This window comes from Colias philodice, chromosome 14 (assembly GCF_061535455.1).
Source record: "Colias philodice isolate Cphi_HAF_F1 chromosome 14, ilColPhil1 Martin Lab GWU primary, whole genome shotgun sequence".
In the NCBI taxonomy this organism is placed as follows: domain Eukaryota; kingdom Metazoa; phylum Arthropoda; class Insecta; order Lepidoptera; family Pieridae; genus Colias; species Colias philodice.
The window spans coordinates 3,032,947-3,058,141 of NC_143099.1; the positions used below are offsets into that span (position 1 = coordinate 3,032,947).

Here is a 25,195-nt window from a genome sequence, read left to right on the forward strand (position 1 = left end):
TTATGATGATTTTTATTCACAAGTAATCAATGCATTCGATTCTAGATCATCTAGATGTCAGATTTCGATTTTTAGAGTAACGTCTCTGGTATTTAAAAAGAAATAAAGTTTATTGACACAAAATTGTAGCGACGTCAGTTCTTTAATTCAGAAGTTGTTTATTATGTTTAGAATGGTTTATCAGTAAAATGAAATCTTAAAATTACTTGTATCGGTCATTATTATTATAAATATGTAATCGTAATTGAAAAAAGTTAAGCAAATATGCAGTTCTAACAAAACGAAATATCATGTTATTCTATGTCGTCGTTACTAGGTTACATTGTTGAATTTTGTTGAACTGTCAAATGTTGCCTATTAAAATGGCTCTACTATACTTATTTAAATAAATAAGTATAGTCGTAGAATCATCAGCCATCAATCATCAATCATCAGCCACCAATCATCAGCCTTGCGGTTCTGTAAATCCTTCAAAAGGCAATAAACGACTGATTTCCGAGATACAATGTTATACTTTTTAAAGTGTTTATCGCTCTATCATTTTCCGATATTGATTTAACTTACATTTTTTTAAGAAATAAAGAAAGAGATTTAAATTAGATAGATATTTAGAAAAATAGATTAGATTATTATTCATTATTAATCAAGGGCAATGTATATTAAATATAAAATGAATAGCATTTGGATCTAATTAAATAATGGCTCTTACCAGTCTTACCCCTCCCCTAATTTTTTTATAAAATATTTAATCCTAACTTTGTATGTTTTATAGCACTAATAAAAATACCTAATGAGATAAACTATGTGTCACCGCTATCTTAAATCCTTAGGCAGAGAGTTGAATTACTTTATTAGACCGTTGGTTGATTTGTATAATTTGAGACCTAAATTACAATCACATTACAATCATTTCCCTACAAATCACATTTGCTTATGTATATATTTATATATTATAGCTTTATAAAAAGAGCTTTTTGTATATATTACAGATTATATAAGTAATAATAAAAAACTAGGCGCAATACTTTAAAAGACGTTGCTCTCCTTTTCTCCACAGATTGATAACCTAATTTTACGTGCCATAAATCATACGGATTGCATTGATTTACATGCTACTTTTTAAATTTCAATAAAAATAGCAAATCGCCATCCAGTACTTAGCCTAGGAGTTACGTAATATACCCGTCGCGTCACTAGTCTAGGCTGTAGAGATCTCAATTGTTAGTAAGATTGGGTTTACGACGCATAAACTAACTTCCAATACAAGTGATCACTCCAACGCTTATTACACATAAAGCTGTGCAAATGAGTTGGGGTGAAGATGTAATTTGGGATCTCGTGTCCCGTTTACTACTTATTCTCTTAGAATATGATGTCATCGACATAGGATGAGTTATGAACTGAGCTATCTTACGTCGTCTTATTAGCCAGGTCTTGTTGATTTCAGGAATACATATACCCAGTCCTAAAAGGAAAAAAGAACGTGACGTGAACATAAACAAGGTACCGTAAAGTGCAAAACGTCTTATTTTTAAAGAAAGTAATTTGCTTCCATATTATGCAATGATATAATATAAGTAAAAAGTAGTAGGTAGATATGGAAGTCGCGGAAGAATTCTAACAAATACCCGCGGCCCCATCATTAAAGCGGCTCGACGGAACACAGTGGGGTTTTAGTCGGTAAGAATCCGACATAACCCACGGCTCCTTCCCCGGGAGCCGTAGGTATCTTTGGAAGATTTCCCCACTATTACAAAAAAAAAAAAAAAGTAGATATGGAAGAACTCCGGAGGTAGCAGGTTGAAATGTAACTAATTAGTAATTAGCCACAAATGACTTCAGTTGTCTCTTTTCCCTCACGATAATTTAATCATGCCATCTCATTTTGATGTCTAATCGTGTGTGCTTTTAGTGTGCCGTTTAATCTATACCTTTTGTTATGATATCATTGATATTATGTTCAAATGTATGAAGAAGCTTAAATCTCCGATGCTAAAAAATGAATTGCATGCGATATGCTCGGATATAATGAAATATAAACTTTAACGCTAAGAAAGTTTTCCAAGCACGAGATGCACTTTGGTATATTGTTTTCATAGTTATAACAAGAATATATGGATAGTATCGATAGGATTAGTTCTCTAAAGATTATCAAAATAATGAAATATTTTAAGAGACTTGCTGTAATCATTTCTTTACGTATTCATATAGTTAATATATAATATTATACTTAGGTATCTTTTAGAGAAGTTTTTTTTTGGGTGGGGCAAAAAATTAAGCTCTATTTTAGAGTGAGATAATAATAAAATAATTTTCGTACCTACAACGTATCATCAGAATAGAATAGAAGTTCTTAGCATTACCTAATACCTAAAGATTCATCTCAAAAGTCTACGTAATAATAGGTCATGTTTCAGTACTAATAAATATTTTTCAATAAACGAAACCGTAAGAAAATCGATACATTTACAATAAAATGTCAAGAAAAGGTCAAGTAGAATAATCACATTATCTCGTTTATTATTAACTTTGGGTCAATGATGTGTAAACATAAATCTAGAGCTTGAAAATCCATATAATTTTGTTAAAATTTCAACATTGAACTGAAAATATACTTTTTCTTTTGAACTACAATAAAATAATAATATAGATAGAAGATATTCTCCTTATCCAGGTCATATTATGTTTCTTTCTCGTAGTGTGGTATAAGACAGAAATCTCACTACTATTTTAGTAATTGAATTATTTTAGAATCCAGTGAAACCCACCTTCTCTACACTGCTTTAAGATCTACAATTTTTATCAGTATCGAACAGAGATCGTATATAAAACATGTTAGTTACTATTGTGTTTTGACCACTGCCCCGAGAAGGTTTAAAGGTAATATACATAGTTTAAATCTAAATATAATTCTGACAAACAGATCAACAGTCGATATAATTACAATTCAAAGAAGAAAGTTCAACATTCCCGTCACTCTACATACCAAGATATTTAACCTCTGACACACAGATAACTTTATTTATTTTACAACGTATTTATATGTATATAACACTGCAGATAGGTTTTTCTGTTTATTTGCCGCGAATTGTTGAAATAGGATACAGTGCAAAATGCTTATAATATTTTCATTTCTCTTGTTTGTTTTGGTAAGTGGATTTCGTATTGTTTTCGCCATAACAGTGAATAATGCTTTTATCTCGAAACCTTATCTAGCAATTGTTGATAATTCGCATAGGTTGGCAAAATTTCATTTTTCCCTATTTATATGCCACTTATAAATGAGATAAGCCATAAAAAATCATCTCAATTACATTATTTTACAACTGAAAGCAAAAAGTTGATTTTCCTGTACTGTTATTTAGAGTCAACCACGAATGTAGGTACTATTAATAACTAATTTCTAGGTATTGAGGACGATCATAAGAAATATAGATGATTAAGATTAAAAATATAATTACATTTATTGCTAATTTTATACTAATTTGGTAAACAATGACATCAAATCATCCATATAAACCTAATTTCAATATTGTATGAATAAGGCAAATGATTGCATTACGCTCGAAATGTTTAATCAGATCATTGTTTACATTTACTGCATTAAAATTAATTAAATATGATATCAACGTGCGGGTCGAGACACGCTGACTTTCAATATACGTGAAATGAGTTGAAATAATTATTATCGTGGCTGTCTGTTGATTTGTGACTTGATTAATTTTAAAATAATTGGAACATTGACAATGTAGAATCATCTCTTTCTATGTATAGTTCGTACGTGAACGTTTAACTTTGATAGTGAGGTGAGATTATGAGATTCCTCTGCTGGAGATTAATTTAGTTTCTTTTAGAGGACCATAAGGTAATCGATCATTGAAAAAGGCGTGAAATGCATATTTGTACCCATAACGGGAATGGTCTATTTACTTCATATATCTATTAATGCATTATGAAACACTTTTCATAATAATCTAAACTCTTCTTTCGTTTTTTGAACGTCAAGAAGTCTCAATAGTCCATTGAAAAGTTACATTTGGGATTGCGTTTTTTAGAGGACGCAATTTTATTTTTTTGATGTGTAGGGGGAGTCAGTGTGAAGCTATCACCAAGTTTGTGGGGTCGCCACCCTTGTCCCATGGCCGCCATCTTGAAAATAGCGGTTGAAATGGTTTTTACGATATATCTCTTAAACTATTTATCTGATAATAAAACAATGTTAACATTATTTGTTGCAAATTAAATTCTCTACAACTTAGGTTCAGTAACTTTTTGACGTAGAACTATAAACAAAAAAGTTATAAGCGAAAATGTTCAGAAAATAGAGATGTTTATATTTTTCAATAAAACTTTTTTTTTTATAAGTTTACGAAGAAATTATATCAGACCTATTATTTAACTAAGAAAACTATCATTTAACTCTGTCACAGGCTAGGTATTAACTCTGTCGATTTATTTATAATATGTGCTTATAAAATATGTATGTATGTATATAATATGTATGTATGTGTGTATGCTTGTATATATTTAAGTATGTATTCTTATATATTATCTAATATGTGTATATATATAATATTATTATTTGTGTATGTATATGATAATGTAAGCTGTATATATGTAGGTATAGTATAGTATATAATAAAATATTATTCTGGCACTTTTATTTATTTTGCACCACCATGTTATTGACTCATCTATTTTCCTCATCTTTTCTGGGTTGCCTGGTAGAGATCGCTGCCAGCGATAAGGCCGCCTACTGTACATTGCTATATTATATTTTTAAGTTTGTAAAATGTTTTCTATAAGGTGTACAATAAAGTATTTTTCATTCATTCATTCATTCATTCATTCATTCATTCATTCAGACCATTTTTGTAGATTGTTTTTCGAAGAACAACTTCTATTTACTATGTAATGTGTAATGTAATATGTAATGTAATATATTTGGTATCCTTCAGATATTGTTCTTATAAATGTGTTACATTCTGTCATTATTGAATTGCAGGTTGCCAACGCGGAATTACTAATAGAAGAGAGACATCGTGAAACTGTACTAGTAAGTTTAAACATTATTAATTTATCACAGAATAATTTCATTCCCATCTCACTGGAAACTAAATGTTAATAATAGGTATTTATTTTACAAAAAAAATCTGTGAAATCATCTGCATAGTTTTTTTTATGTGAAAGATAAACAAACATTCACAATCATCGCAATAATTTTTATGTAAAAGAATAAGAAACATATTCACAACCATATGAAGTGAAGTCCCGTGTCCCCGTAGTGGGGTAAGGGGCAGATGCATTATTCATACATCTGTTTCACTGATCGATTTTCTTTAGGGACAAGTAGGTGATCAGCCTTCTGTGTCCTGCCAGACCGAGACATTTTTTTTTCTTCGTCTCCACCGGGAATCGAACCCAGGACCCCTCGGTGCTACGCTCACGCGTCAACCACTGTACCGAGGAGGCGGTCAACAACCATATGAACAGATCAATAATTTACTTAAATACTGCGACATGGCCTAGTTTCAGTTTAGATTTTTGGCCATGATCCATGTTTGGGGTAAATTTATTTCAATGCATTCTTTGTTTTGTAGAAACCAATATCAGCATGCTGCGATATACCAGAATTAGGCGACGCTAAGCCGCTTGCTGAATGTTCCAAACTGGATGGACCGGTAAGTTTTCTTAATTCTTCATATTTTATTAAATAAAAATCTTGTTTAAGAACTATTGCAGGTTAAGTTCTGTTAATAAATAGGTAGAATTATAGTTTGTCAAACGACATGATAACAACTACTTTAACCCCTTGACCACCGAGCGGCCCGATCTATTGTGTCTGTGATTCCGGGGGCTGAGGGATTAATATTGTTTCATATTTATCTTTGTTACAATAGTTATTTTCACTATTAAACTCTCCTTACAGTGCAACGAAATCCAATGTGCATTCGAGAAGTCAGGTTTTCTAGTAGACAAAAACAAATTAAACAAGGAAGCCTACAAGAAACACCTATTAAAATGGTTAGAGTCCCATGAAGGATGGCAGATCGCTATAGAAAAAGCTATCGCTGACTGCGTGGATAGGGATATACGACAGTATCTGGATTATCCTTGTAAGGCATATGATGTGTTCACATGCACCGGAATTGCTATGTTAAAGGTAAGTTAATTTATAAATTAAGTTACATAAGTATAACTAAGAGTTTATAAGGGATTAAAACTAGAAATATAGCTCTAGATTTTTCAAAAATGTATTCTAATAGCATTCAAAAGAGGCTTAGTACCTTCTAATAAGAGCAAGTTTTGTAAATGAAACGTCTTGCAAAATAAGTTCATCAAATAATATTTTCTTTTAAATAATATGTACTCTATCTTTGTTTGTTTTAATTTGTTATTTTTGTGTTTTGCAATAATTAAATTAAATAATCACTTACTATATTTAAAAGTATTGATCCGATTATGTTCTTGTTTTTTGCAGAAATGTCCGAAAGAATTTTGGAAGTGTTAAGAAGAAACAAAGCTTCAAATAATGTTAATTATTATTAAACCTGATAAATAAAAGTATATTCCATATCAACGTCTATGTAGTTTCTTTTTACAACGGTGAAATAATTTTTGAAACCGATCCAATGATTATAGGTATTATAGATCCATAGATAAAATATATTTATTTATTTATTTATTTATAACACTTCATTGTACAAAACAATATAGGAAATTTGGTACAAATTAGTGAGGTACAAAAATTTTGCACAATAGGCGGCCTTATTGCTACACAGCAATCTCTGCCAGGCAACCTGGTAGGAAAGGAAATGTGAGAAGAATAAGGATAGCGCAAAAAAGAAATAAAAGAAAGAATATATTTAAAAAAAAATGCCTACATACTACATAAACTACATATACTGTACATAGATACCACATAGTTATATAAATATACTTGTATTATACACTACACAAACTACAATATATATATATATATATATATATATATATATATATATATATATATATATATATATATATATGTTATATGTATATATATATATATATATATATATATATATATATATAACAATATATACAAAAATTATAATTATACATAAATAATTATTACTAATACAACTATTGCTTGGCTAGATAATGAGCTTTCAATAGGGACTTAAAAGAACTAAGCGTTTGTGCACGTCGGATACTTTCCGGCAAGGCGTTCCAGAGCTGAATGGCACGAACAGTAAACGAGTTGTCATAAAAGTTTGACCGATGGACAGGAGTACATAATAATAAAAGGTTGGAAGAACGAAGAGTGAGAGTGTGAGTAGAGCTAAGATAGTTAAAGTTGTTTTTTAAATAGGACGGTGTTTTAGGATGAAATAAAATACAATACAGGAGATGAAGAATGTGAGTATTCCGGCGGAAGCGAACGGGGAGCCAGTTTAATTATGTTCTAAACTCAGAAATATGATCAAATTTACGTAATCCATAAATAAATCGTATACAAAAATTTTGAAGCTTCTCAAGGGTGTCTAGTTGGTATTCATGGAGATCTGGATAGGATGAATCGGCAAAATCAAGGAGAGGAAGGAGTAAAGAATGAGCTAACGTAATTTTCGTAGCGATCGGTAAAAAGTTTCGTAAACGCCGTAGCGAGAACGCCGATGAGAAAACCCTTTTACGGACTTGTTTTATTTGCTCATCCCACGAAAAAGTTTGGTCAAGTGTCAAACCAAGATTTTTTACTTGTGTGCTATATGGTATAGATACACCATCAACAACGATACTTGGTAAATCGGCCCAGTCGATTTTTGATACGAGCTGCCTGCTTCCGAAAATAATAGCTTTTGTTTTAATTGGGTTAACTGTTAAACCGTAATGTTTACTCCATGAGACGATTGCCGCAAGATCAGCGTTTACTTGAAAAATTGCTTCAGGTAGTTCGAGTAGTGATGCGTGTTTATATAATTGGAAATCGTCTGCATACATATGGTAGGGTGACTCAATATTTTTGGAAATGGTGTTAATAAAAATGGAGAAAAGGAGGGGAGAGAGAACGCCGCCTTGAGGAACGCCAGCAGTAACATTGCACCAAGATGAGGAAATCTCCTCAATCTGTATACGTTGCCGACGTCCCCTTAAGTAGCTATGTACCCAATCGATAGCCGATGCAGATAAATTAAGGGACCGCAGTAAAGCCAGCAATATGTCGTGATCGACCGTATTGAAAGCGTTACTAAAGTCCAGCAACGTTAGAATTGTGAGCTGCTTATTGTCAAAACCTCGCCGGATGTCGTCAGTGATTTTGATAAGTGCAGTGGTCGTACTGTGACCGGGACGGAAACCGGATTGGAAAGGATTAAGGAGATTATTGGAGTTAAGGAAAATACTCAATTGCTCTTGAACCAGTCGTTCGAGAACCTTAGAGAGAAATGGAAGGATGGCAATGGGTCGGTAATCAGATGTAGTGGAAGGGTTAGGAATTTTTGGGAGAGGTATAATGTGAGCACTTTTCCAATCATCAGGAAATATGCCAGATGCAATGGAAAAATTTAGGATATGTGTGATAGTAGGATTGATTATAGGGAGGATTGGAATGATCATGTTCCGACCAATGCAGTCACTACCGACGGCCTTTGAAGTGATTGACAATATGCTTTTCTTAACACTACACTCGGTAAAACGATTGAATACAAAAGGAGGAAAGCTGGGATGGGGTAGGTAATATACCTATGTAATAGGTACTAGGTATACATAGAGCGAATACTATCTAACAAACAACCAAATCCTCAGCTTTCTATTATTATTTCTATTTGTGGCCTAGCAAACTCGTTTGTCTTTTAATTGTACCAAAATATATGTCACCAAGAAATATACACTACAATAATCTTCATTAGAAACTGATTAATAGTTGAAGGTGAAAGTAAAAAATCTATGTACACATTAACATAGTTCATTGTCCTAAAGGAGAATTGACAATAAGTAATTTTATCGTAATTTCCTTGAAGACCTTTGCGACATTCGACACTGATTCAAGCACCATGACGGAGTGTTCGTCTGTCTTTAAATATGTAGTAAAAATGTGCTAGTACTCTTTAATCAGAACTTGAAATATGTTATAATCATAGTTATAAAGTATACTCCATTTAACAGGGTTATCTAACACCGAAAGAATTTTTCAATTTGGACCCTACTGATCCTGGTTCCTGAGATAAGTGCGTTCAAAAAAAACAAACTCCCCAGCATTATAATATTAAGTACACATACAATTTGCCATAATATTTTTAAAGTGAAACTTTTATTACATCGTCTCAAACTTTTTGGTCTGTGTAGCGCATGTCGCGTGTATCGCGGTTTCATAAAACCACACATTTTTTATTCTAGTGAACGAAAGCAATTTTTGTTGTAGTAGAAATTTATTTATAATGACTAGTGAACAATAATCCATACTAATATTATAAATGCGAAAGTAACTCTGTCTGTCTGTTACTCAATCACGCCTAAACTACTGAACCAATTTGCATGAAATTTGGTATGGAGATATTTTGATAGCCCAGTAAGGACATAGGCTACCTTTTATTGCGAAATATCTACCACGGGCGAAGCCCGGGCGGATTACTAGTATCTATTAAAGGAAAAAATAGCTTGACCAGTCAATTTTAACCATATTAAAAGCAAACGAAATTAAGTTATATCACGGCATCATCTATATACCTATACATAAGTAATGAATGTACAGAACATGATTTTAATATATTTTTACGAGGATAACATTGAATCAGGTGTAAATAATTATTCTCATTCACACGTGTTAGCTCGAATGTAAAGAGTTAAACATGTAATTTTAAAAACATAATCACAATATAATGTTTATAAAGTACACGCAATTAGGGACGTTCTTCTCTGGTAGTCGTAATCGTTTTATTGGGTTAAAATGAGAATACTGATGTAGAAACATATATTATGGTAAAAGTGAACATCCACGTAAATTATAATACTATTATATATTTTTAATTTTATAATATTACGATTAAAAGGGCTCGTAAAATGAGTCTTCGGTTTTTAATGGATTACGGAATCGACTGAAATATTTTATTATTATATATATAGATTACATATATAGGTTTATATATCAAATATATATATATAAGTTTCCGTTTAGCCTGCACTGTAAAATGTATCTGAAAGATGTATTAACTGAAAGGAATGGTATTATGTATATACCTACCTACAAAGAGCGCTTTATATAGAGGCTTTAAATTAGAGAGTTCGAGGTATCTCAACTACTAAGTACTGTTATAAAATGTGTATGCAAATATTAAATATCCTCAAAATAATCATAAATGATAGGGTCTACAAATCTTTGTGACTTAATATAAATTCGTGTGAAGTATTTTCGTTTTTATAATTCCTAAACGTTTCTATAAATCTTTGCTAAAAAATATTTGTAATTTGTATCTGAAAAATAATTTAAAATATTCATTTTTTTGTCTACGTCTAGTAATTCGTCATGATACTTTTTATGTGCGAAGATAAAAGTGACATTGTGACAAAGACTAAGCTTCGTTAAAATGTGGGGATTATAAATATAAACATGTGTGACAAAACGTTTTCATTACATCATTCATCAGACCGAGAAGTTTATTAAAATTTAAGTAGTTTTTTTGACGCTCTTTCTGACTATGTGTTGTAGTTTTGTAGAGTATAAGCAATTTGCTATAGAAAAATCTGCGTTTTTTATGAATAGGAAATATGTAAAACATTATTGTTTCTTTAAGGTAACGATGGTTTATTATACCTGATCCATTATTCCTTCATAATTTTGGGAAAACATTATTTTGATCAGATTATTATTTCATTCGTGAAAAGAGAGAAAACCTGTAATATAATGGTCAAAGAAAAATCAGCCTAAAATATAAACGTTCAGATTCAATAAGGTAAATAATACTTCATAGAGTGGTATTTAATTAAGTAAACATGTCCAACATGAATACGACGACACACAAAACCATAATAAAGTTAAGTGATTTGCCGGTAATAATTTGAACCAAAAAGTTATTCATTCTTTATAATAAAACGTTTTAAATAATCTATGACAATGCCTTGGTGGTTTCCCGTGTCGCACAATAGTCAGGGTCATCATTGCATGGTATAAAGCTGTGCAAAACCAAACGCTAACGTCATATCATCAAATACCTTTGACAGACACAAGAATGTGGGCATTCAATTGTTTTTTCGTATTTTTAACAATACTACAGGTAAGCGCAAAAACAATATATTTTATCTGATAACATTTAAAGATTTTTAATTACAATCCAATCAACGTGTACCTAAACATTTTAAACGTTTTTTTAAACATCTTTTCCTGTTTCTTGATTACCGAAGAAGATAATTGTAATTAATAAATAATTTTGCTGATTGAAAACTTTCTTCATTGTCAAATGATTAAATAATCAATAAAATAAGAATATAAATTTAACTAAATAGTTATGTTTTCTATCTGTTATATATTTGTTTTAATATTTTAGGGGGTGCTTTTACAAGGAATGCCACCACCACCTTGTGGTCCGCCACCTGTAGTAAGTTTTATTTTTTTCTCATTATAACAAGAAGGTAATATATTTATAAGAAGTTATGCTGGATGTGTATAATTAATAAAATAGGATTTTTAATCGTAAGATGGGCATCAATAATGATTGATATAGAATCTCCTTATAAAAAATACAGAAATTCTATTTTGATATTTTAGTTTTATAGCATTCAAATACTTTTTAAATATAAATTTTGAAATACTTAATAGAAAAAATCGTTCATCTAGCGAAAGACGCGGTTTCGAATCCCGCCTCTTGATCGTATTTTTTTATGTTTTCAAAATTTATATAATTTATTTACTTATACATAAAAAAATACTTCAAAATGTTTTTACAAAACAGGCATTAATTTCATGCTATCTATAAAAGCTATGAAATCATATTGACTCCATATGAAAAATAATTATCTACGCTATTTTATTTTACAGGATAAACCAGGTGAGTGCTGTAAAATACCGCAATTCTTTACTGATGAGGATCGTAAAGCATGTGGTGTTGATATAGAGGAGAGCAAAGAGCCAGGAGCAAGACCTGATGTAAGTGTTACCTTAGTTTTCCGACAGATGGCGTTATTTAATTTTTGTGTTTTCAATACCTTGTGTATGTAAATGTGTGGAAAATAACAGTTCAAAACTATCTGCAATTTTTTAACATACAAGAAATAAGTTATGAATAAGAATATTTATCAAACAATATTGAATACTTACTTAGCTATAGTAGGCTAGATCGTAAGACTAATCCTAAATTTGTTTATAATTTTTAGTGCTCCAAACTAATTTGCGTATTCGAGAAAAACAAGTTAATGAAAGACGATAATACAGTGGATAAAGAAGCATATGCAGCATTCGCAGATAAATGGGCTGAAGAAAATACTGAATTTAAAGATGTTGTTGAATTAGTGAAGAAAAACTGTTTAAAAGAAGATGGTCCAAAGGGAGCGAAAGTCTGTGAACCGGGGATAATTATTGGTTGCAGCTTTTTTAATACCTTTGATGTGAGTTAAACCAAACGTGTAAATCTTAATAGACCGGGAGATACTGACACAAAATTTCGAGTCATTTGTAACAGGATGGCGGTTCTACAGGGGTCTTAGTATGCAATGACAAAAAGAAAAATGATGGTGTGAACGCTGGTACCGGTGGGTTAGTCGCGTGGGCGTTAGTCGAACTCGTCGAAAAAATAGCGAAAGTCAAACGATTTGTAACACAAAAATTTTAGAATTTACCGATAGCCCATAAAAAAGAAGTAGGCGGTAGTGTCATGCCATACTTTTCCGGTATGACTTACAGCCCGCCATACCGACGCGAATGTGTTGATTTAAAAAAAACAATTATTCAACCATTTGTACCAAGCTAACTTTTGCACAGGTAACCATCGTCGTGCAGCCATTTATGAAAATCGCCATGCCATACTTTTCGGACGATTCCAAATGGTCGCCATACCGCCGAAAATCTGCAATTTTTTTTTATTTCGCCTATCTTTTTGTACCAGTATTGCATTTGGCTTTTTGGAGAGTATTTGATAAAATGTGACCATTATTATATTTGCCATACTTCTAGTAGAGGGAAAAAGTGCTGTCATACTTGAAAAATAAATTTATTATTAATTTATATAAGTGAAGATTTCCAACACCTAGATCTTTGAAATTTTGTATTTATATTCGTTGATCCTCAAACTTACAGGAAAAATAAGTGCCATACTGTTACAAATCGTTTGACTTTCGCTATTTTCCGACGAGTTCGACTAACGCCCACGCGACTAAGCCGCCAGTACCAGCGTTCACACCATCATTTTTCTTTTTGTCATTGCGTACTAAGAACCCTGTAGAACCGCCATCCTGTTACAAATGACTCGAAATTTTGTGTCAGTATCTCCCGGTCTATAAATAGTTCGTAAGAAATCTAAGGCGCTAAATTTAATTTGAAAATATAGGTCCTTTTACCTTACATTAAGTGTAGACTTAAAAAATATACAACATCCAGCTCTTTCGTAACAATTTCAAAATTAATATTATATTAAAATATAAGTGTACTTTTAATAAGACGGCTGAAGAAATTTAATTTTATATAAACTTAAATAAAATAGTATTAACCTATTTTTTTTTCAGAATTGTCCTACTTGGGAAAAAAGCGACAAATGTGATAAAGTCAAAGAACACATACAGAAATGCAAAGAAAAGTTTGGAAAGGCCTAAATCTAAACCTGTTTCTTGTACTTATTTAATTTTTATAATATCATAATCAATAAAGTGTGTATAGCCGAAACATTGTTTTATTTTACAACTGTTTTATATCAATACAATTGGAAATTTAATTTGTGTTACTCGATGCCTTCTGTACTATTTAAAAAAGTATGCATAAATTGAAATCGAGATGTTGTTTTAAAGTTTGATAACTCTGTTTTCAAAACACTGACAGTTCAAAAGCAAGATAAGTGTTAATATGAGTGAGTTTTTAAATCGTAGACGTGATATCGACACGTAGTTTTATACTCAATGAAAAATTCAAAAATTACTGATTTTCAACAGTGTAATTATGAGATTCAATTATATTTTTCTGATTGCAAATATATTATGTCACGCCAAAGGTCAATATGATGATTTACCATTGAAACCTGATAAATGCTTAGGAACAGATGAATTATTTGTAAGTACTTAATGCAACGTTTGTTGTTTGTTTGTTGTAAATAAGAAATCTTAACCAAAGTATTTTTGATGAGATGTAATTGTAATAATAATTTTAGAACCGAAAATGTTGTATCTTCCCTCCATTTTTTGATCGAGAAGTTGCTAGATCTTGTGGAGGTATGTTTTCTCTTATTTACTTGAATAAAGAGGCCAATATGACAGTAATACGAAGAGAGACCACAGAAGAGGTTGGTATGCTTGCATTCATTAAAAAAATACAATTAACTGTGCAATTAACAAATGTTGTGGTCAGTAATTCAGTATGATACTCTTTTATATGACTGTAATTTTTTTTTAATTCCCTTAGTATTTATAAATTTATAATTAGGCTTTCATTCCTTCAATATCCATTAGAAATGAATTTAAGTATTTATTTTTCAATTATCCCTGCTCTAACAGTCGTAAGACAAATGTTACTAAATAACCTAATAAGTTACCTATATTATTTTTACAGTGCCATTACTGGCAATGTATTCTGGAAAAGTACAAGATTTTAAACAGCGACAAAACTGTGAATGAAGAGAAATTTTTCACATATTTAGACAAATGGACTACGTTTAATCCTTCATTTAGTTCCATCATATTGAGCGCAAAAATTCACTGCAGACAAGTGTACAGGAGGTACATGCCACTAACTACTTGTGAGTTTTTCAGTTTGCAAAGATGCCTTCGAAATTTCGTTAATGTGGTACGTATATTCAATAAAGTAGGTTATTTATTATATTCGTGTTCACATACAGATAATAAGTAGAGAATCGATTCAGAAGTTTTCAATTTCGATATATTCGTAGTGTCGATTACAGTAGTTTTACAAAATATTGATGTCAGATAAGGAACTAATGTATTTTATTTCTATTTCAATCTATATATTACGTATTTGACTGGTTTCTAATAAATATCCATAATTTCAGGATTGCCCAAAGGTAGTAAACTCAAAAGAATGTTTCGAATGGAAGGAATTCTTTGAAGAATGCAAAGAATTTTTTATTTAAAATCATACATCGTTCTAATTTGAAATATTGCATTTATTCTGGAATGATAATTACAATGAAATGAACTAACTCTAAGTGCTAACTACAATATATTTTTACAGAAACTTATTTTCCTCATTATAATCCCATATTAAATCTAAATTATTTTATTCCATTTAGTATGAAGGTACGAAGAAACACGTTCAACATAATATCAAGGTACCTGCATACCAAAAACAAGTAATACTGTCACGTAAATGCTCGCCTTAACTAAACTTTGATAAATCCACGCGCCAGTATGTTGTATCACTCTCCTTAAAGGAATTCGATAAATTAAACTACACTAACAGTCTGTTTTGTTTCAAGGTAAGAGTCTTGGGTTGTATCTTCCTACATATAGAATCATTCCTGACGGATTGTGTCTGACAAAATACAGGAATGGCCTGTCGAATTTTAATCGCGCTGGCTGGGCATTTCTTGCTGGCAGGCGAGCTTGCCTTGGTCGTAAATGTAATGGTAAATGCATCGCTTCTCCAACGTCATGCGGATCATGGAATGCTCTCTGATAATCCCTTGGTTCATCCCAGTTCAACCACCTCGAACTTCTACGTTTTTGTACCTTCTCGACTAATTCCAATGATTCAGGATACTCTTCTATATGATGCTGTTCCCCTATTACGCTTTCGCCACAAGTGACGAATGAATTGACTTGAATCATATCCGATAAGTATAGGTTTTTGGATGGACCGTTAACACCACCTAAGTCAGCGTGTTCTGGATCGAATAAGTCTTTTAAACCCATTTTTTTCAAAGAAGATGAGATATTAAATATCGATTTATGTGAGAATCTAGGAATTTGAAGTTCAAGACCAACACGTGGTAACAATGTACGTAATAGGCGATTCCATGTTGGGGTAGCTGGGCCTGACTCCAGCATTCTTTTCTCAAGAGCTTCCAAATCATCTGCGTGTACTATATTGCCTTGTTGGCCAGGCATTAGGAACAATGTACTTATTACTGAGTTTGTATTTCCTAAAGCAGCTGCAGTGGCGTCTAACACTGGATCGTATCCAGCCAAAAAGTTGCTACGAAATACTACTGCCGGCACAGGAACTAATCTTCTCTGGCGTACGTTTGGCGAAACAACGAAGTACATCTCTCCGTCTCTTCCATCTACAGTTGAACCCGAGCAGTCAGTCTGGAATGGTAACAATAAAACATATGAAACAGACATATTTTGTAATATAAATATAACTTTATAAAAGAAATATTTCATTGATTAAAAAAAATAAAGTGCTTTGTGTTATAATTGATAAATAATTAGACAGAGGTACATATAATACTGTCGAAATATTAATGTTTGATCCGACTAGTTTATTTATTTGTAAATCTTATGATAAAAACACCCACCTCAAATATATTCGTCGAAAAAGCTGCAAGTGGCGGTTGCATAACTATAGAATTGCTTTTCATATATTCTATGATTTTCCCATAAGTATATCTTTTGACTAAAAGATTTGTTCTTCGTCGAATAATATCACTTATCAAATTGAAGTTTACTTCTTCTACATGGCCGTTGTAAAATTGTTGAGCTCTTTCTTTGTAGAAAGTTAATATTTTACCTTTGCTACGGTCACTGTAAAGTTCTCGTATAAATGCAGATACGGCCACGCCTGAGGCTGGTGATATATCTATAGAATCGGATATATTTTTCAAGGTAAAATGAGGATTAAATGTTACCATATCATCTAATTTTAGAATTTCGTTCATTTCTCCAGATGTGGCTCCTTTAGCACCCATAAACATCATAGTAAGCATAGACGTAATTGCATAAGGTGAAAAAACAAAACTCCTCTTTTTTTCTATGTGCCCTGACATATCATTCCAATATTGAAATGCAAGATCATTGCATAATTCAATGAATTGTGAAATATCTTCACTTAGATCTTTCGTTGTTACCTCTAATCCTTGATTTTCTTTAGAAAAATCCAATACAATATTTTTATCCGCGCTATTTTCTGGAGTATAAAATCCTTCAGGTTTATATTTATTACCTGTTTCACTGTGAGATTTTGGAGGAGGCACTGTAGGTATAAGTTTCCAAGAATTATTTCGCTCATTCGCTAATTCCTTATCGTCAATGTTTATCTTCTGAAATTTCTTTTTGAACTCTTCCATTTTTGGAATATCAGATACCTTATTTAATTTATTGTCAAATTTTTTATTATCTGATGCATTTATTTTGTTTTCATTGGACGCAATGTTTTTATTTGCATTTATTTTGTTCTCATTAGAGGCAACTTTTTTATTTGAATTTATTTGGTTCTCATTAGATGCAGTGGTTTTATTTGAATTTATTTTGTTATCAATAGCCGCAATGTTTTTATTTGCATTTAATTTGTTTTCATTAGAAATGTTTTTATGCGAAGTTTTTTTATTAGACTGTCCTATGGTTTCTTTGTTTTGATCTTGCAATAAACCTGATTGTGAATTACTGTTTTGTTTTTTATCAGATTTCTCCGATAGTGGAATATGTGGCACAGTCACAACTTTTGTGTTGATGTATTTATGGTCAGAAATATTTGAAGAACTTGAACCAGTTAAATTATTTAGTTGTATATTATGTGTAGATGATGATATTGGCACAAATGTAGGCGTATCATCGCTTTTATTTATTCTTTCTGTAGTAGGCGTCGTTTCTTTCTTCACAACTGAAGCTACAACGTTTTCCTTTGAAATTGATTTCTTATCTTCATTTTTAGTGGTTTCATTTGTTTCAGTTGATGAGATAATATTGTCAATAGGTGTTTCAGTTGTAGTAATATCAATTTCATTGGTTTCTTTTATACGCACAGTCACATCTTGATACTCTGTGTTGTTTCCTTTGATGCCCTCACTTATTTCAGGTAGTTTAAGATCGTCATTGTGATATACAACTTGTGACAATAAATCACCCATCGATTCAGATAAAATAGGATCAATAGTAGTTGTTTCAGTATCAGCAACTGTTGTAAAATCTGTGGGTGGTAATGTAGTTGGCAAGGTGGTGTCTTCTTCAATTTTTATTTTAGAGCTTTCTTCATCATTTTTTTCTATATTCTGTTCATTGTTTTTAGTATGATCTAACATAGAAACTTTGACGTAGTTATCAGATATTGTGTTATTTCCATTATTAGAGACTTTTTCAGTATCCTGTGGAATATCAATCTCAATATTTTCTTTACTCTCTATGTCCATATTGTTTTGATTATACTTGTTTGTCTCTAACATATTGCTTGTAGTTGGCAAAGGCTCAAGGTTGCTACCAAGATCCGACGCGATTTGACTTATACTTTGCGCCACGTCAAATAATGGAGGCAAAGAATCTTCTACTTTATTAAATATATTTTCTTTCATACCCTGATTGCTCGAAGGAATGATCTCCGTCGAAGACATGGTCGTAGATGGAGAAACAGATTGTGTTGTTAGAGTTGTTGAATTGGTATGATCATATTCTGGATTTCTACTCGATGATGCACCTGTAAACTCTGGTGTTGATTGTGGTTTATTTGTACTAGCTAGATTCAATTCAGAATTATTGCTCAACGATATATCTGCTTCATCATTTGTGTGTAAGGTTGAAGAGATTGATGGTTTTAAAGAAGAAACCTTAGTAGGTTTTTTTGTAGACCTCTCAGTGACATACGAAACTGTCGATATAGGAATGAAAACAGTATCTTCATTATCACCCATTGTTTTTGTTACCTGGGTTGTGAGTTCAATCTTTACTGTACTTTTATCATCATTTAAAGAATTTTCACTTTGGTTGTAGGTATCTGTTTGCGATGTTATTGTATTTGCGTTCGTTGGATATTTATTAGTGTATATTTTTGTTGTGACGGTCGACGGAGGTTGAACTGTAGAAGTAGATTCTTTAATTTTTTCAGTGGTAATAAGCGGAGATATTGTGGAACTTGTTGGTTTATCTGAACTTGTTGCAATTTTTTCTGTAGTTACAGGTGATGTTTTTGAATTCTGATTAGGATTAGAAGTTGGTTTGCTTTGATCAACAGTCTCTGTTGAAACTGTAGAATGCGGTGGATTGCTACCTTCTTTACTGAATGCATATAAATAGTCTCCATTGGAATTATCAACATCAATAGTATCTGTTTCAGGTGTTATGAAAGAGTTGGAAGTTTTTTCTGGTACGATATCCATTCCTGTATTGCCAAATATGGAAGGTAATATTAAGCTCCAAGAATCTGATACATCGGGAGTATCAAAGGTTGGTTGCAAATGAGGGTTATTCTTATGTGCTTCCATTTGAGCTTTTAAAACATTCTGTACATTAGTAACTACATTGTGGACTTTTGTATATGGAGGTTCACTAAAGTTAAACGTCATTGTTGGTCGATCGTCATTAGCAAAAGTTACTAAGCTATCCGTATCTTCGCCAGCTGCAACTATTGCCTGAATTTCTTCAAGCGTCATAAGTCTTTTGACAAGTTCGCCAGATTCGTCAAATGTGTAAAATTCATATCTATCGGGAGTCAATAAATTGACTGGACTGCCCACTGTTGCCGGCACACTCGATGGCCGCGGTATCTTATTACCAACGGCATCTGCGATGAACGGGAGTTTGGATCGTCTGAAAATACATAAATTTAAATATTAATATAAATGCAATCAGAAGCATCCATAGATAAACTGCAATAGTATCTCTTTTAATATGGCTATTACATTTATTACTTGAAATACTTATGTAAAGACTGACTCTATCTGATAGATGATAGATTCTGATATTACGTAATGATATGAGCAATAAACAAACATTTTACTGCCCGTGCTTAAGTATATTTACATGCAAACCTCAGTTAGTGAAAAAATATTCTACAAATCTCATAACAACTTTAACCGAAGAATTTAGCGGCATCAGAATTGCTCTACGCCTAAAAAACATGATATCATGACATAACATCCAAATGATAAGCTTAGATTTCTGAAAGTTGTTGCAGAACCTATCAAGTTTAGTGTTAGGTAAGGTGTAAAGATATTCATTAAGTAATACAAAAAACGGAAATCTATCGTGAGACATGCAATCTCGTATCTTTTCTCTTCAATGAAACAAACAAAAAATACTTATGTAAGTAATGAAACTAATATAGGTTTTATATTATATTACCTCTCTTCACTTTCATCAGCAGAAACGCACAACGCGTAGATCAACACGGTGAGTATAATATGCATCTTTGCCTTCCATGCACAGGTGTATCCTGAAACTGAAATAGTTCAATGTTAGCTTAAAGTTTACAAACAAATTTCTTATCTAAATACGTGGTGAGTCTTTCTCTCACACATAGTTTAGTATCTACGTATCGGGGTGAAATGTTTTTTTTTATGTTCGAGCGAGCAATCTAGCTAAGTTCAAGCTCAAGTTGAGTTAGATGGTGGGAAGCGATCACCACATTCTATTTTAAGGGATTAGTTCATAGAAGATGGATTATTATCTAGGTCTTGCTTGTAAACTTTTTAATTTTTAACATATAATCGACATAAGAGGTTTTAGTCGTTTTTAATAATTTTGAAAATAGTTACTGCAGCTCTAAGCTTATATTATACACTTCCTACGTCTTGTTATCTATTTATTCAGTGTCCATTTACACATAATAAGAGCAATCAGTAATTATACATACGATGTAAAATAACATATATTATGTACTTTATTGTACATGAATATAATACAATAAGGAGGCTCTGGATCCCCCTTAAAGTAAGTATAATTAATAATTGTTTAATCTGTGCTATAAATACAAACTATATTGCCCCTATCACACCCAATCATAAACTGCATAACTGAACATAAATCTGACAATGCAATGATCTAAAATATGCTACCACGTGTCTCTAATAAAAAACCGTTTGAAGGATTAACGTACATTAACAGACAATGTATTTCATGATAGCAGATTGTAAATCCGACGAATAGTCAGCTATGAACCTGTATAAAACTAAATAATAAAAAGTATCAGAAACAGTTAACAAAAAGTAATGCACGGTTCGCCGCGTTTTATCTGACGTCTCCGTTATCCGCTGTAACCGTGAGATGAAACTAATTGTTTTGTTATTGCTATCGACACGAGGTTATGTAACGGATGCACGCAATATAGTATACTGAAAAATCGGAATTTACACTGCGACTGTATGACAAAAATATATATAAAAATGTTGTGTCAAATGTCTGCAGGAAGCTTATGAATTCTATCATCTCTACCATACCATACCTTATCCAGGAGGTTCGAGTTTTAGAATAACTGAACTTCAAATTTTGATTCTAGGTAATGTGAATTCCTGCTAGTCTAGTCTTAAAAACTACCTATGTGTTAATTTCATATTTTATTATAGGTACATCTCAAATTCTTACCAAACATATTTGACCGAATATGATTCAGTAAGTAAATAGCAATTGATCTTTTATAAACCTAAGTTTCATCGCACTCTGCTAAACAAAATGTTCAACTTTAAAGGAAACGCTAGTTCAAGTACTAGTTTCAAATAAAAGTTTTATTACCTGATACTACACAATAAGCTTAACCGCAGAACCAGACAGTAATTGCAATACATTGTGGCGACAAAAACAAAAGTTGCAACTTTTAAAACGATCTCAACGTGAATGGCGTGCTTTAGAGTTATGTATTACTCACGTATTACTGAATTTGAAAAATCGCGTGTAACAAATCTAATGTATATCACTGACACTAGGAATTATGAAGACGGATATTGCAATTTGAAATGCAATATCCGTCCGAGATTGAAGAACTCGGATTCGTGAAACTATAACATTTTTATTTTTATTACTTAATCTTTATGCATAATAATTAAGGAAGAAAAAGTCTAGCTTTACATCCATCAAAGTATGACCAATAAGGTTTTCTTATTTTTACTTTATCATTTGTAGCGTTTGTTCTAAATAATTCAGAATTATAAAAGCATAATTCAAATAAATAAATATAGCAAATATAAAATAGGTACTATGTATAAAAATATTGCATTTTAAGGAAACTTGCCCTAGAAAAGTTAAGTAAACACTGCTATAAAATTCATTTAGTTTGCTTCCTTCGTTCCCAAAGCTTACCTTCAAAGCATTTAGATCGGAAATTCAATCGACAACAACGTTTTATTATGCATAAGGTACAGAACAAGTTGATCTTACGATGAGATGATAGTCCATCAGCTGAATGATTTCCTAGAAGAAATACTAAAAATATATTGCAAAACCGACTTATGGAATAAACATTATACCACTTTTATGCTTAAGAAACTTTGAATATGGTTCGTTTCCCTTAAAATACATGAGAAATTATAAAAATAGGTTCAATAATGAACATTTTTGAAAATGGGTTCATTATCGCAATGTGAATAAAAACTAAATATAACTTTTCTTTCAAAAGCAATTAAAGCTAATTACCTTCCATCTGTCTTTAAAAGTTTGACCTTTAATGCTTCTTAAGCTTATTGTTACGTTATCTTTGGGACGATTTATTATTTCATTTTATCCTCTGTTAATTTTCAGTTTGAATTATTTTATCAGTAAAGTTGTTAATTATAATTATTAACGAGCATTTAAATATAAATCTTAACGAAAGCTCACATATTTCATAACGTGTAATTAATTGGTTGAATTGAATTATATGGTTATCAACATAAAGTATCAATATACTTTTTTGACTAAACGAAATTTTGAAATACAAAAACGTATACATACATATATGGATATTCAACAGAACACATTAAGATCTCCCTTTTCACTACAACAATACGACCTAATTAAAACTGTTCAGTTCTTTCTATACTTGGTTCTATATTGTGGTTCTATCCAACGTTGGCAAACCAAGACCTTGACATAATTGTAAATGAGAACCTGTCCGTTATGACAAACAACTAAAACTCCATTTTCGATGTATCTCGTCGAAAGTAAAGGCGAGCGCATAACGGTACCCGTCGTCGTGACAACTAAGGTCATTGCACTATCTCCAAGTCCGTATTTGCGGAAAATTATTATATGTTTAGTTGATTTTTGTGTGGATATGCAAATTGGCGGTTATGGTAGCGTAGATGCTTATAACGAGCAAGAACGACATAACAGTAAGGTGATTAAACAGGAATGTTAAGATTTAATAATGAATAAATTCCTTCAATTCCAAGCATGGGAATGTATTGTGCGTGTTATCATTGTAAATACCATCGATCATAACTTACATCATTTGCACCATTACTATATCTTATAGCTTCTTTTCTATTTGTATTTCTTGAAAAACGTCCTTCTCGATTGAGAGTATCATAATGTAAAATAAAAAATCACGCGAAGAATGCAAAAGAAATGCTCTGCACTCTCCTCATATTTGGGCACCTTAAATTCTTTATTTTAGCTTTAAAATGTAATTAATACTTTCCATAATAGGAAATATACTGAATTCTAATAAATACAAAAGTTCTAGCAAAATGTCTTTAGGACAATAGATACGTGGATCCGGCAACTAGCAGTGCTAATTAAATACTGACTAATCTTTCTGATGTACATTAATGATCTTCCGAAAATACTCGATCGAAATGAAACTATGCCCATACTTTTTGCGGATGATATGTCCGTATTAATAAAATGCAAAAGTCCCGATAATCCGAATCCAGTAATCGAATCTACACTCCATACAATAACAAATTGGCTAAAAGACCACAACTTAGAAATAAACCTTAATAAAACTAAAATAATTCAATTCAAAACGTATAAAAGTCCATCTCTTGCCATAAATATAAAATATCAAAATACACCATTAGAAGAAGTAGACACGTTTAACTTGCTTGGCATAAACATAGATACACATATAAATTGGAAAACACATATTGAATATTTAAAATCTAAGTTGTCGAAATTTACCTATGCCCTATTCCAGATAAAACATAGCACAAATATACACACCGCTTTATCTGCATATTACGGGTACGCTTACTCATGGCTAAGATATGGTGTGATGTTATGGGGAAACAGCGTCGATGCTAATGATGTATTTAAAATGCAGAAGAAGTGCGTGAGAATCTTAGCTCAAATAAAAAACACAGAAAGTTGTAAACCACATTTTAGAAAATATAACATATTAACATTACCATCGATATATATACATGAAATTTGCACATTTGTCTATAAAAATATTAATACATTTTCACGAGTCGAGGATCACCACGAAGTAAATACGCGCTTTAAAAATAGATTACACCTACCATTCTCAAGAATCAAAATGTTAAATCAAAGCCCCTATCACATGGCTATAAAAATTTATAACAAACTTCCTGACCAAATTAAAAACCAAAAATCTATTTATTCTTTTAACAAACAACTAAAGCTCCTTTTAATCCAAAAATGCTTTTATTCAATAAATGAATATTTCGAAGCTAAACTACGCCAAACTTGAATTTTCGTGTTGTTAAGTTCTTCCTATCTCAAATTATTATATGTAACTGAAACTAACAAAAATAAATTATACTTACCTAACGATCTAAACCTACTGAATCAATCACTCTATCTATTAAGAAATCGCATCGAAGTCCGTTGCGTGGCTCTAAAGAATTAAGCATACATAGGTACATAGAGGGCGACTTTGTTTTATACTATGTAGTGAAGCTTCATTCCTAGAGTTTTTAAAAATAATAGAATAAATGTATAATATTGTTTTGTCGTCTTATAGTATGCGCATGTCTTAAGATTTTAATTTCGTTCTTTTTATATTGTCTAATTATTAAGTGCGCGTAGGTGCAAACTGCAAATCTTTATATTATGTATTAGTATTGAATTAGCAGAAAACTTAACTTTAATATAATATGACCTATTGTATTGCAATATCTGTATAAGATTGCTAATATGTATGTATAAATGTATTGGTATGCAAATAAATGATTTGAATTTGAATTTGAATTTACTGTTC

General features: G+C 31.5%; 4 protein-coding genes across 4 annotated transcripts in view; 3 read left to right on the plus strand and 1 right to left on the minus strand.

Annotated features, from left to right (window-relative positions):
- The first annotated feature begins 3,064 nt into the window (after window positions 1-3,064).
- On the plus strand, window positions 3,065-6,569 carry LOC149482706 (uncharacterized). The gene is made up of 5 exons (XM_089703334.1): window positions 3,065-3,149; window positions 5,006-5,056; window positions 5,601-5,681; window positions 5,930-6,163; window positions 6,482-6,569. The coding sequence occupies exons 1-5, from the start codon at window positions 3,114-3,116 to the stop codon at window positions 6,509-6,511; spliced, it is 432 nt and encodes a 143-aa protein (XP_089559460.1). The 5' UTR covers window positions 3,065-3,113; the 3' UTR covers window positions 6,512-6,569.
- An 823-nt stretch (window positions 6,570-7,392) lies between these two features.
- On the plus strand, window positions 7,393-15,263 carry LOC149482707 (uncharacterized). The gene is made up of 6 exons (XM_089703589.1): window positions 7,393-7,405; window positions 7,664-7,757; window positions 14,161-14,230; window positions 14,328-14,459; window positions 14,726-14,959; window positions 15,183-15,263. The coding sequence occupies exons 1-6, from the start codon at window positions 7,393-7,395 to the stop codon at window positions 15,261-15,263; spliced, it is 624 nt and encodes a 207-aa protein (XP_089559715.1).
- On the plus strand, window positions 11,123-13,849 carry LOC149482708 (general odorant-binding protein 66-like). Its single transcript, XM_089703327.1, has 5 exons — window positions 11,123-11,252; window positions 11,523-11,573; window positions 12,014-12,121; window positions 12,349-12,579; window positions 13,693-13,849. The coding sequence occupies exons 1-5, from the start codon at window positions 11,208-11,210 to the stop codon at window positions 13,777-13,779; spliced, it is 522 nt and encodes a 173-aa protein (XP_089559453.1). The 5' UTR covers window positions 11,123-11,207; the 3' UTR covers window positions 13,780-13,849.
- Window positions 15,264-15,275: 12 nt separating the features above from the next.
- LOC149482709 (uncharacterized) overlaps window positions 15,276-25,195 on the minus strand; it is a 40,585-nt gene continuing 30,665 nt past the window's right edge. Inside the window, exons 2-4 of the mRNA XM_089703244.1 lie at window positions 20,404-20,500; window positions 16,653-19,869; window positions 15,276-16,440 (exon numbers count right to left, since the gene is read on the minus strand). Of these exons, the coding sequence (XP_089559370.1) occupies window positions 15,604-16,440; window positions 16,653-19,869; window positions 20,404-20,468 (4,119 nt within the window). The 5' untranslated portion in view covers window positions 20,469-20,500 and the 3' untranslated portion in view covers window positions 15,276-15,603. The remainder of the gene's footprint in view (window positions 16,441-16,652; window positions 19,870-20,403; window positions 20,501-25,195) is intronic.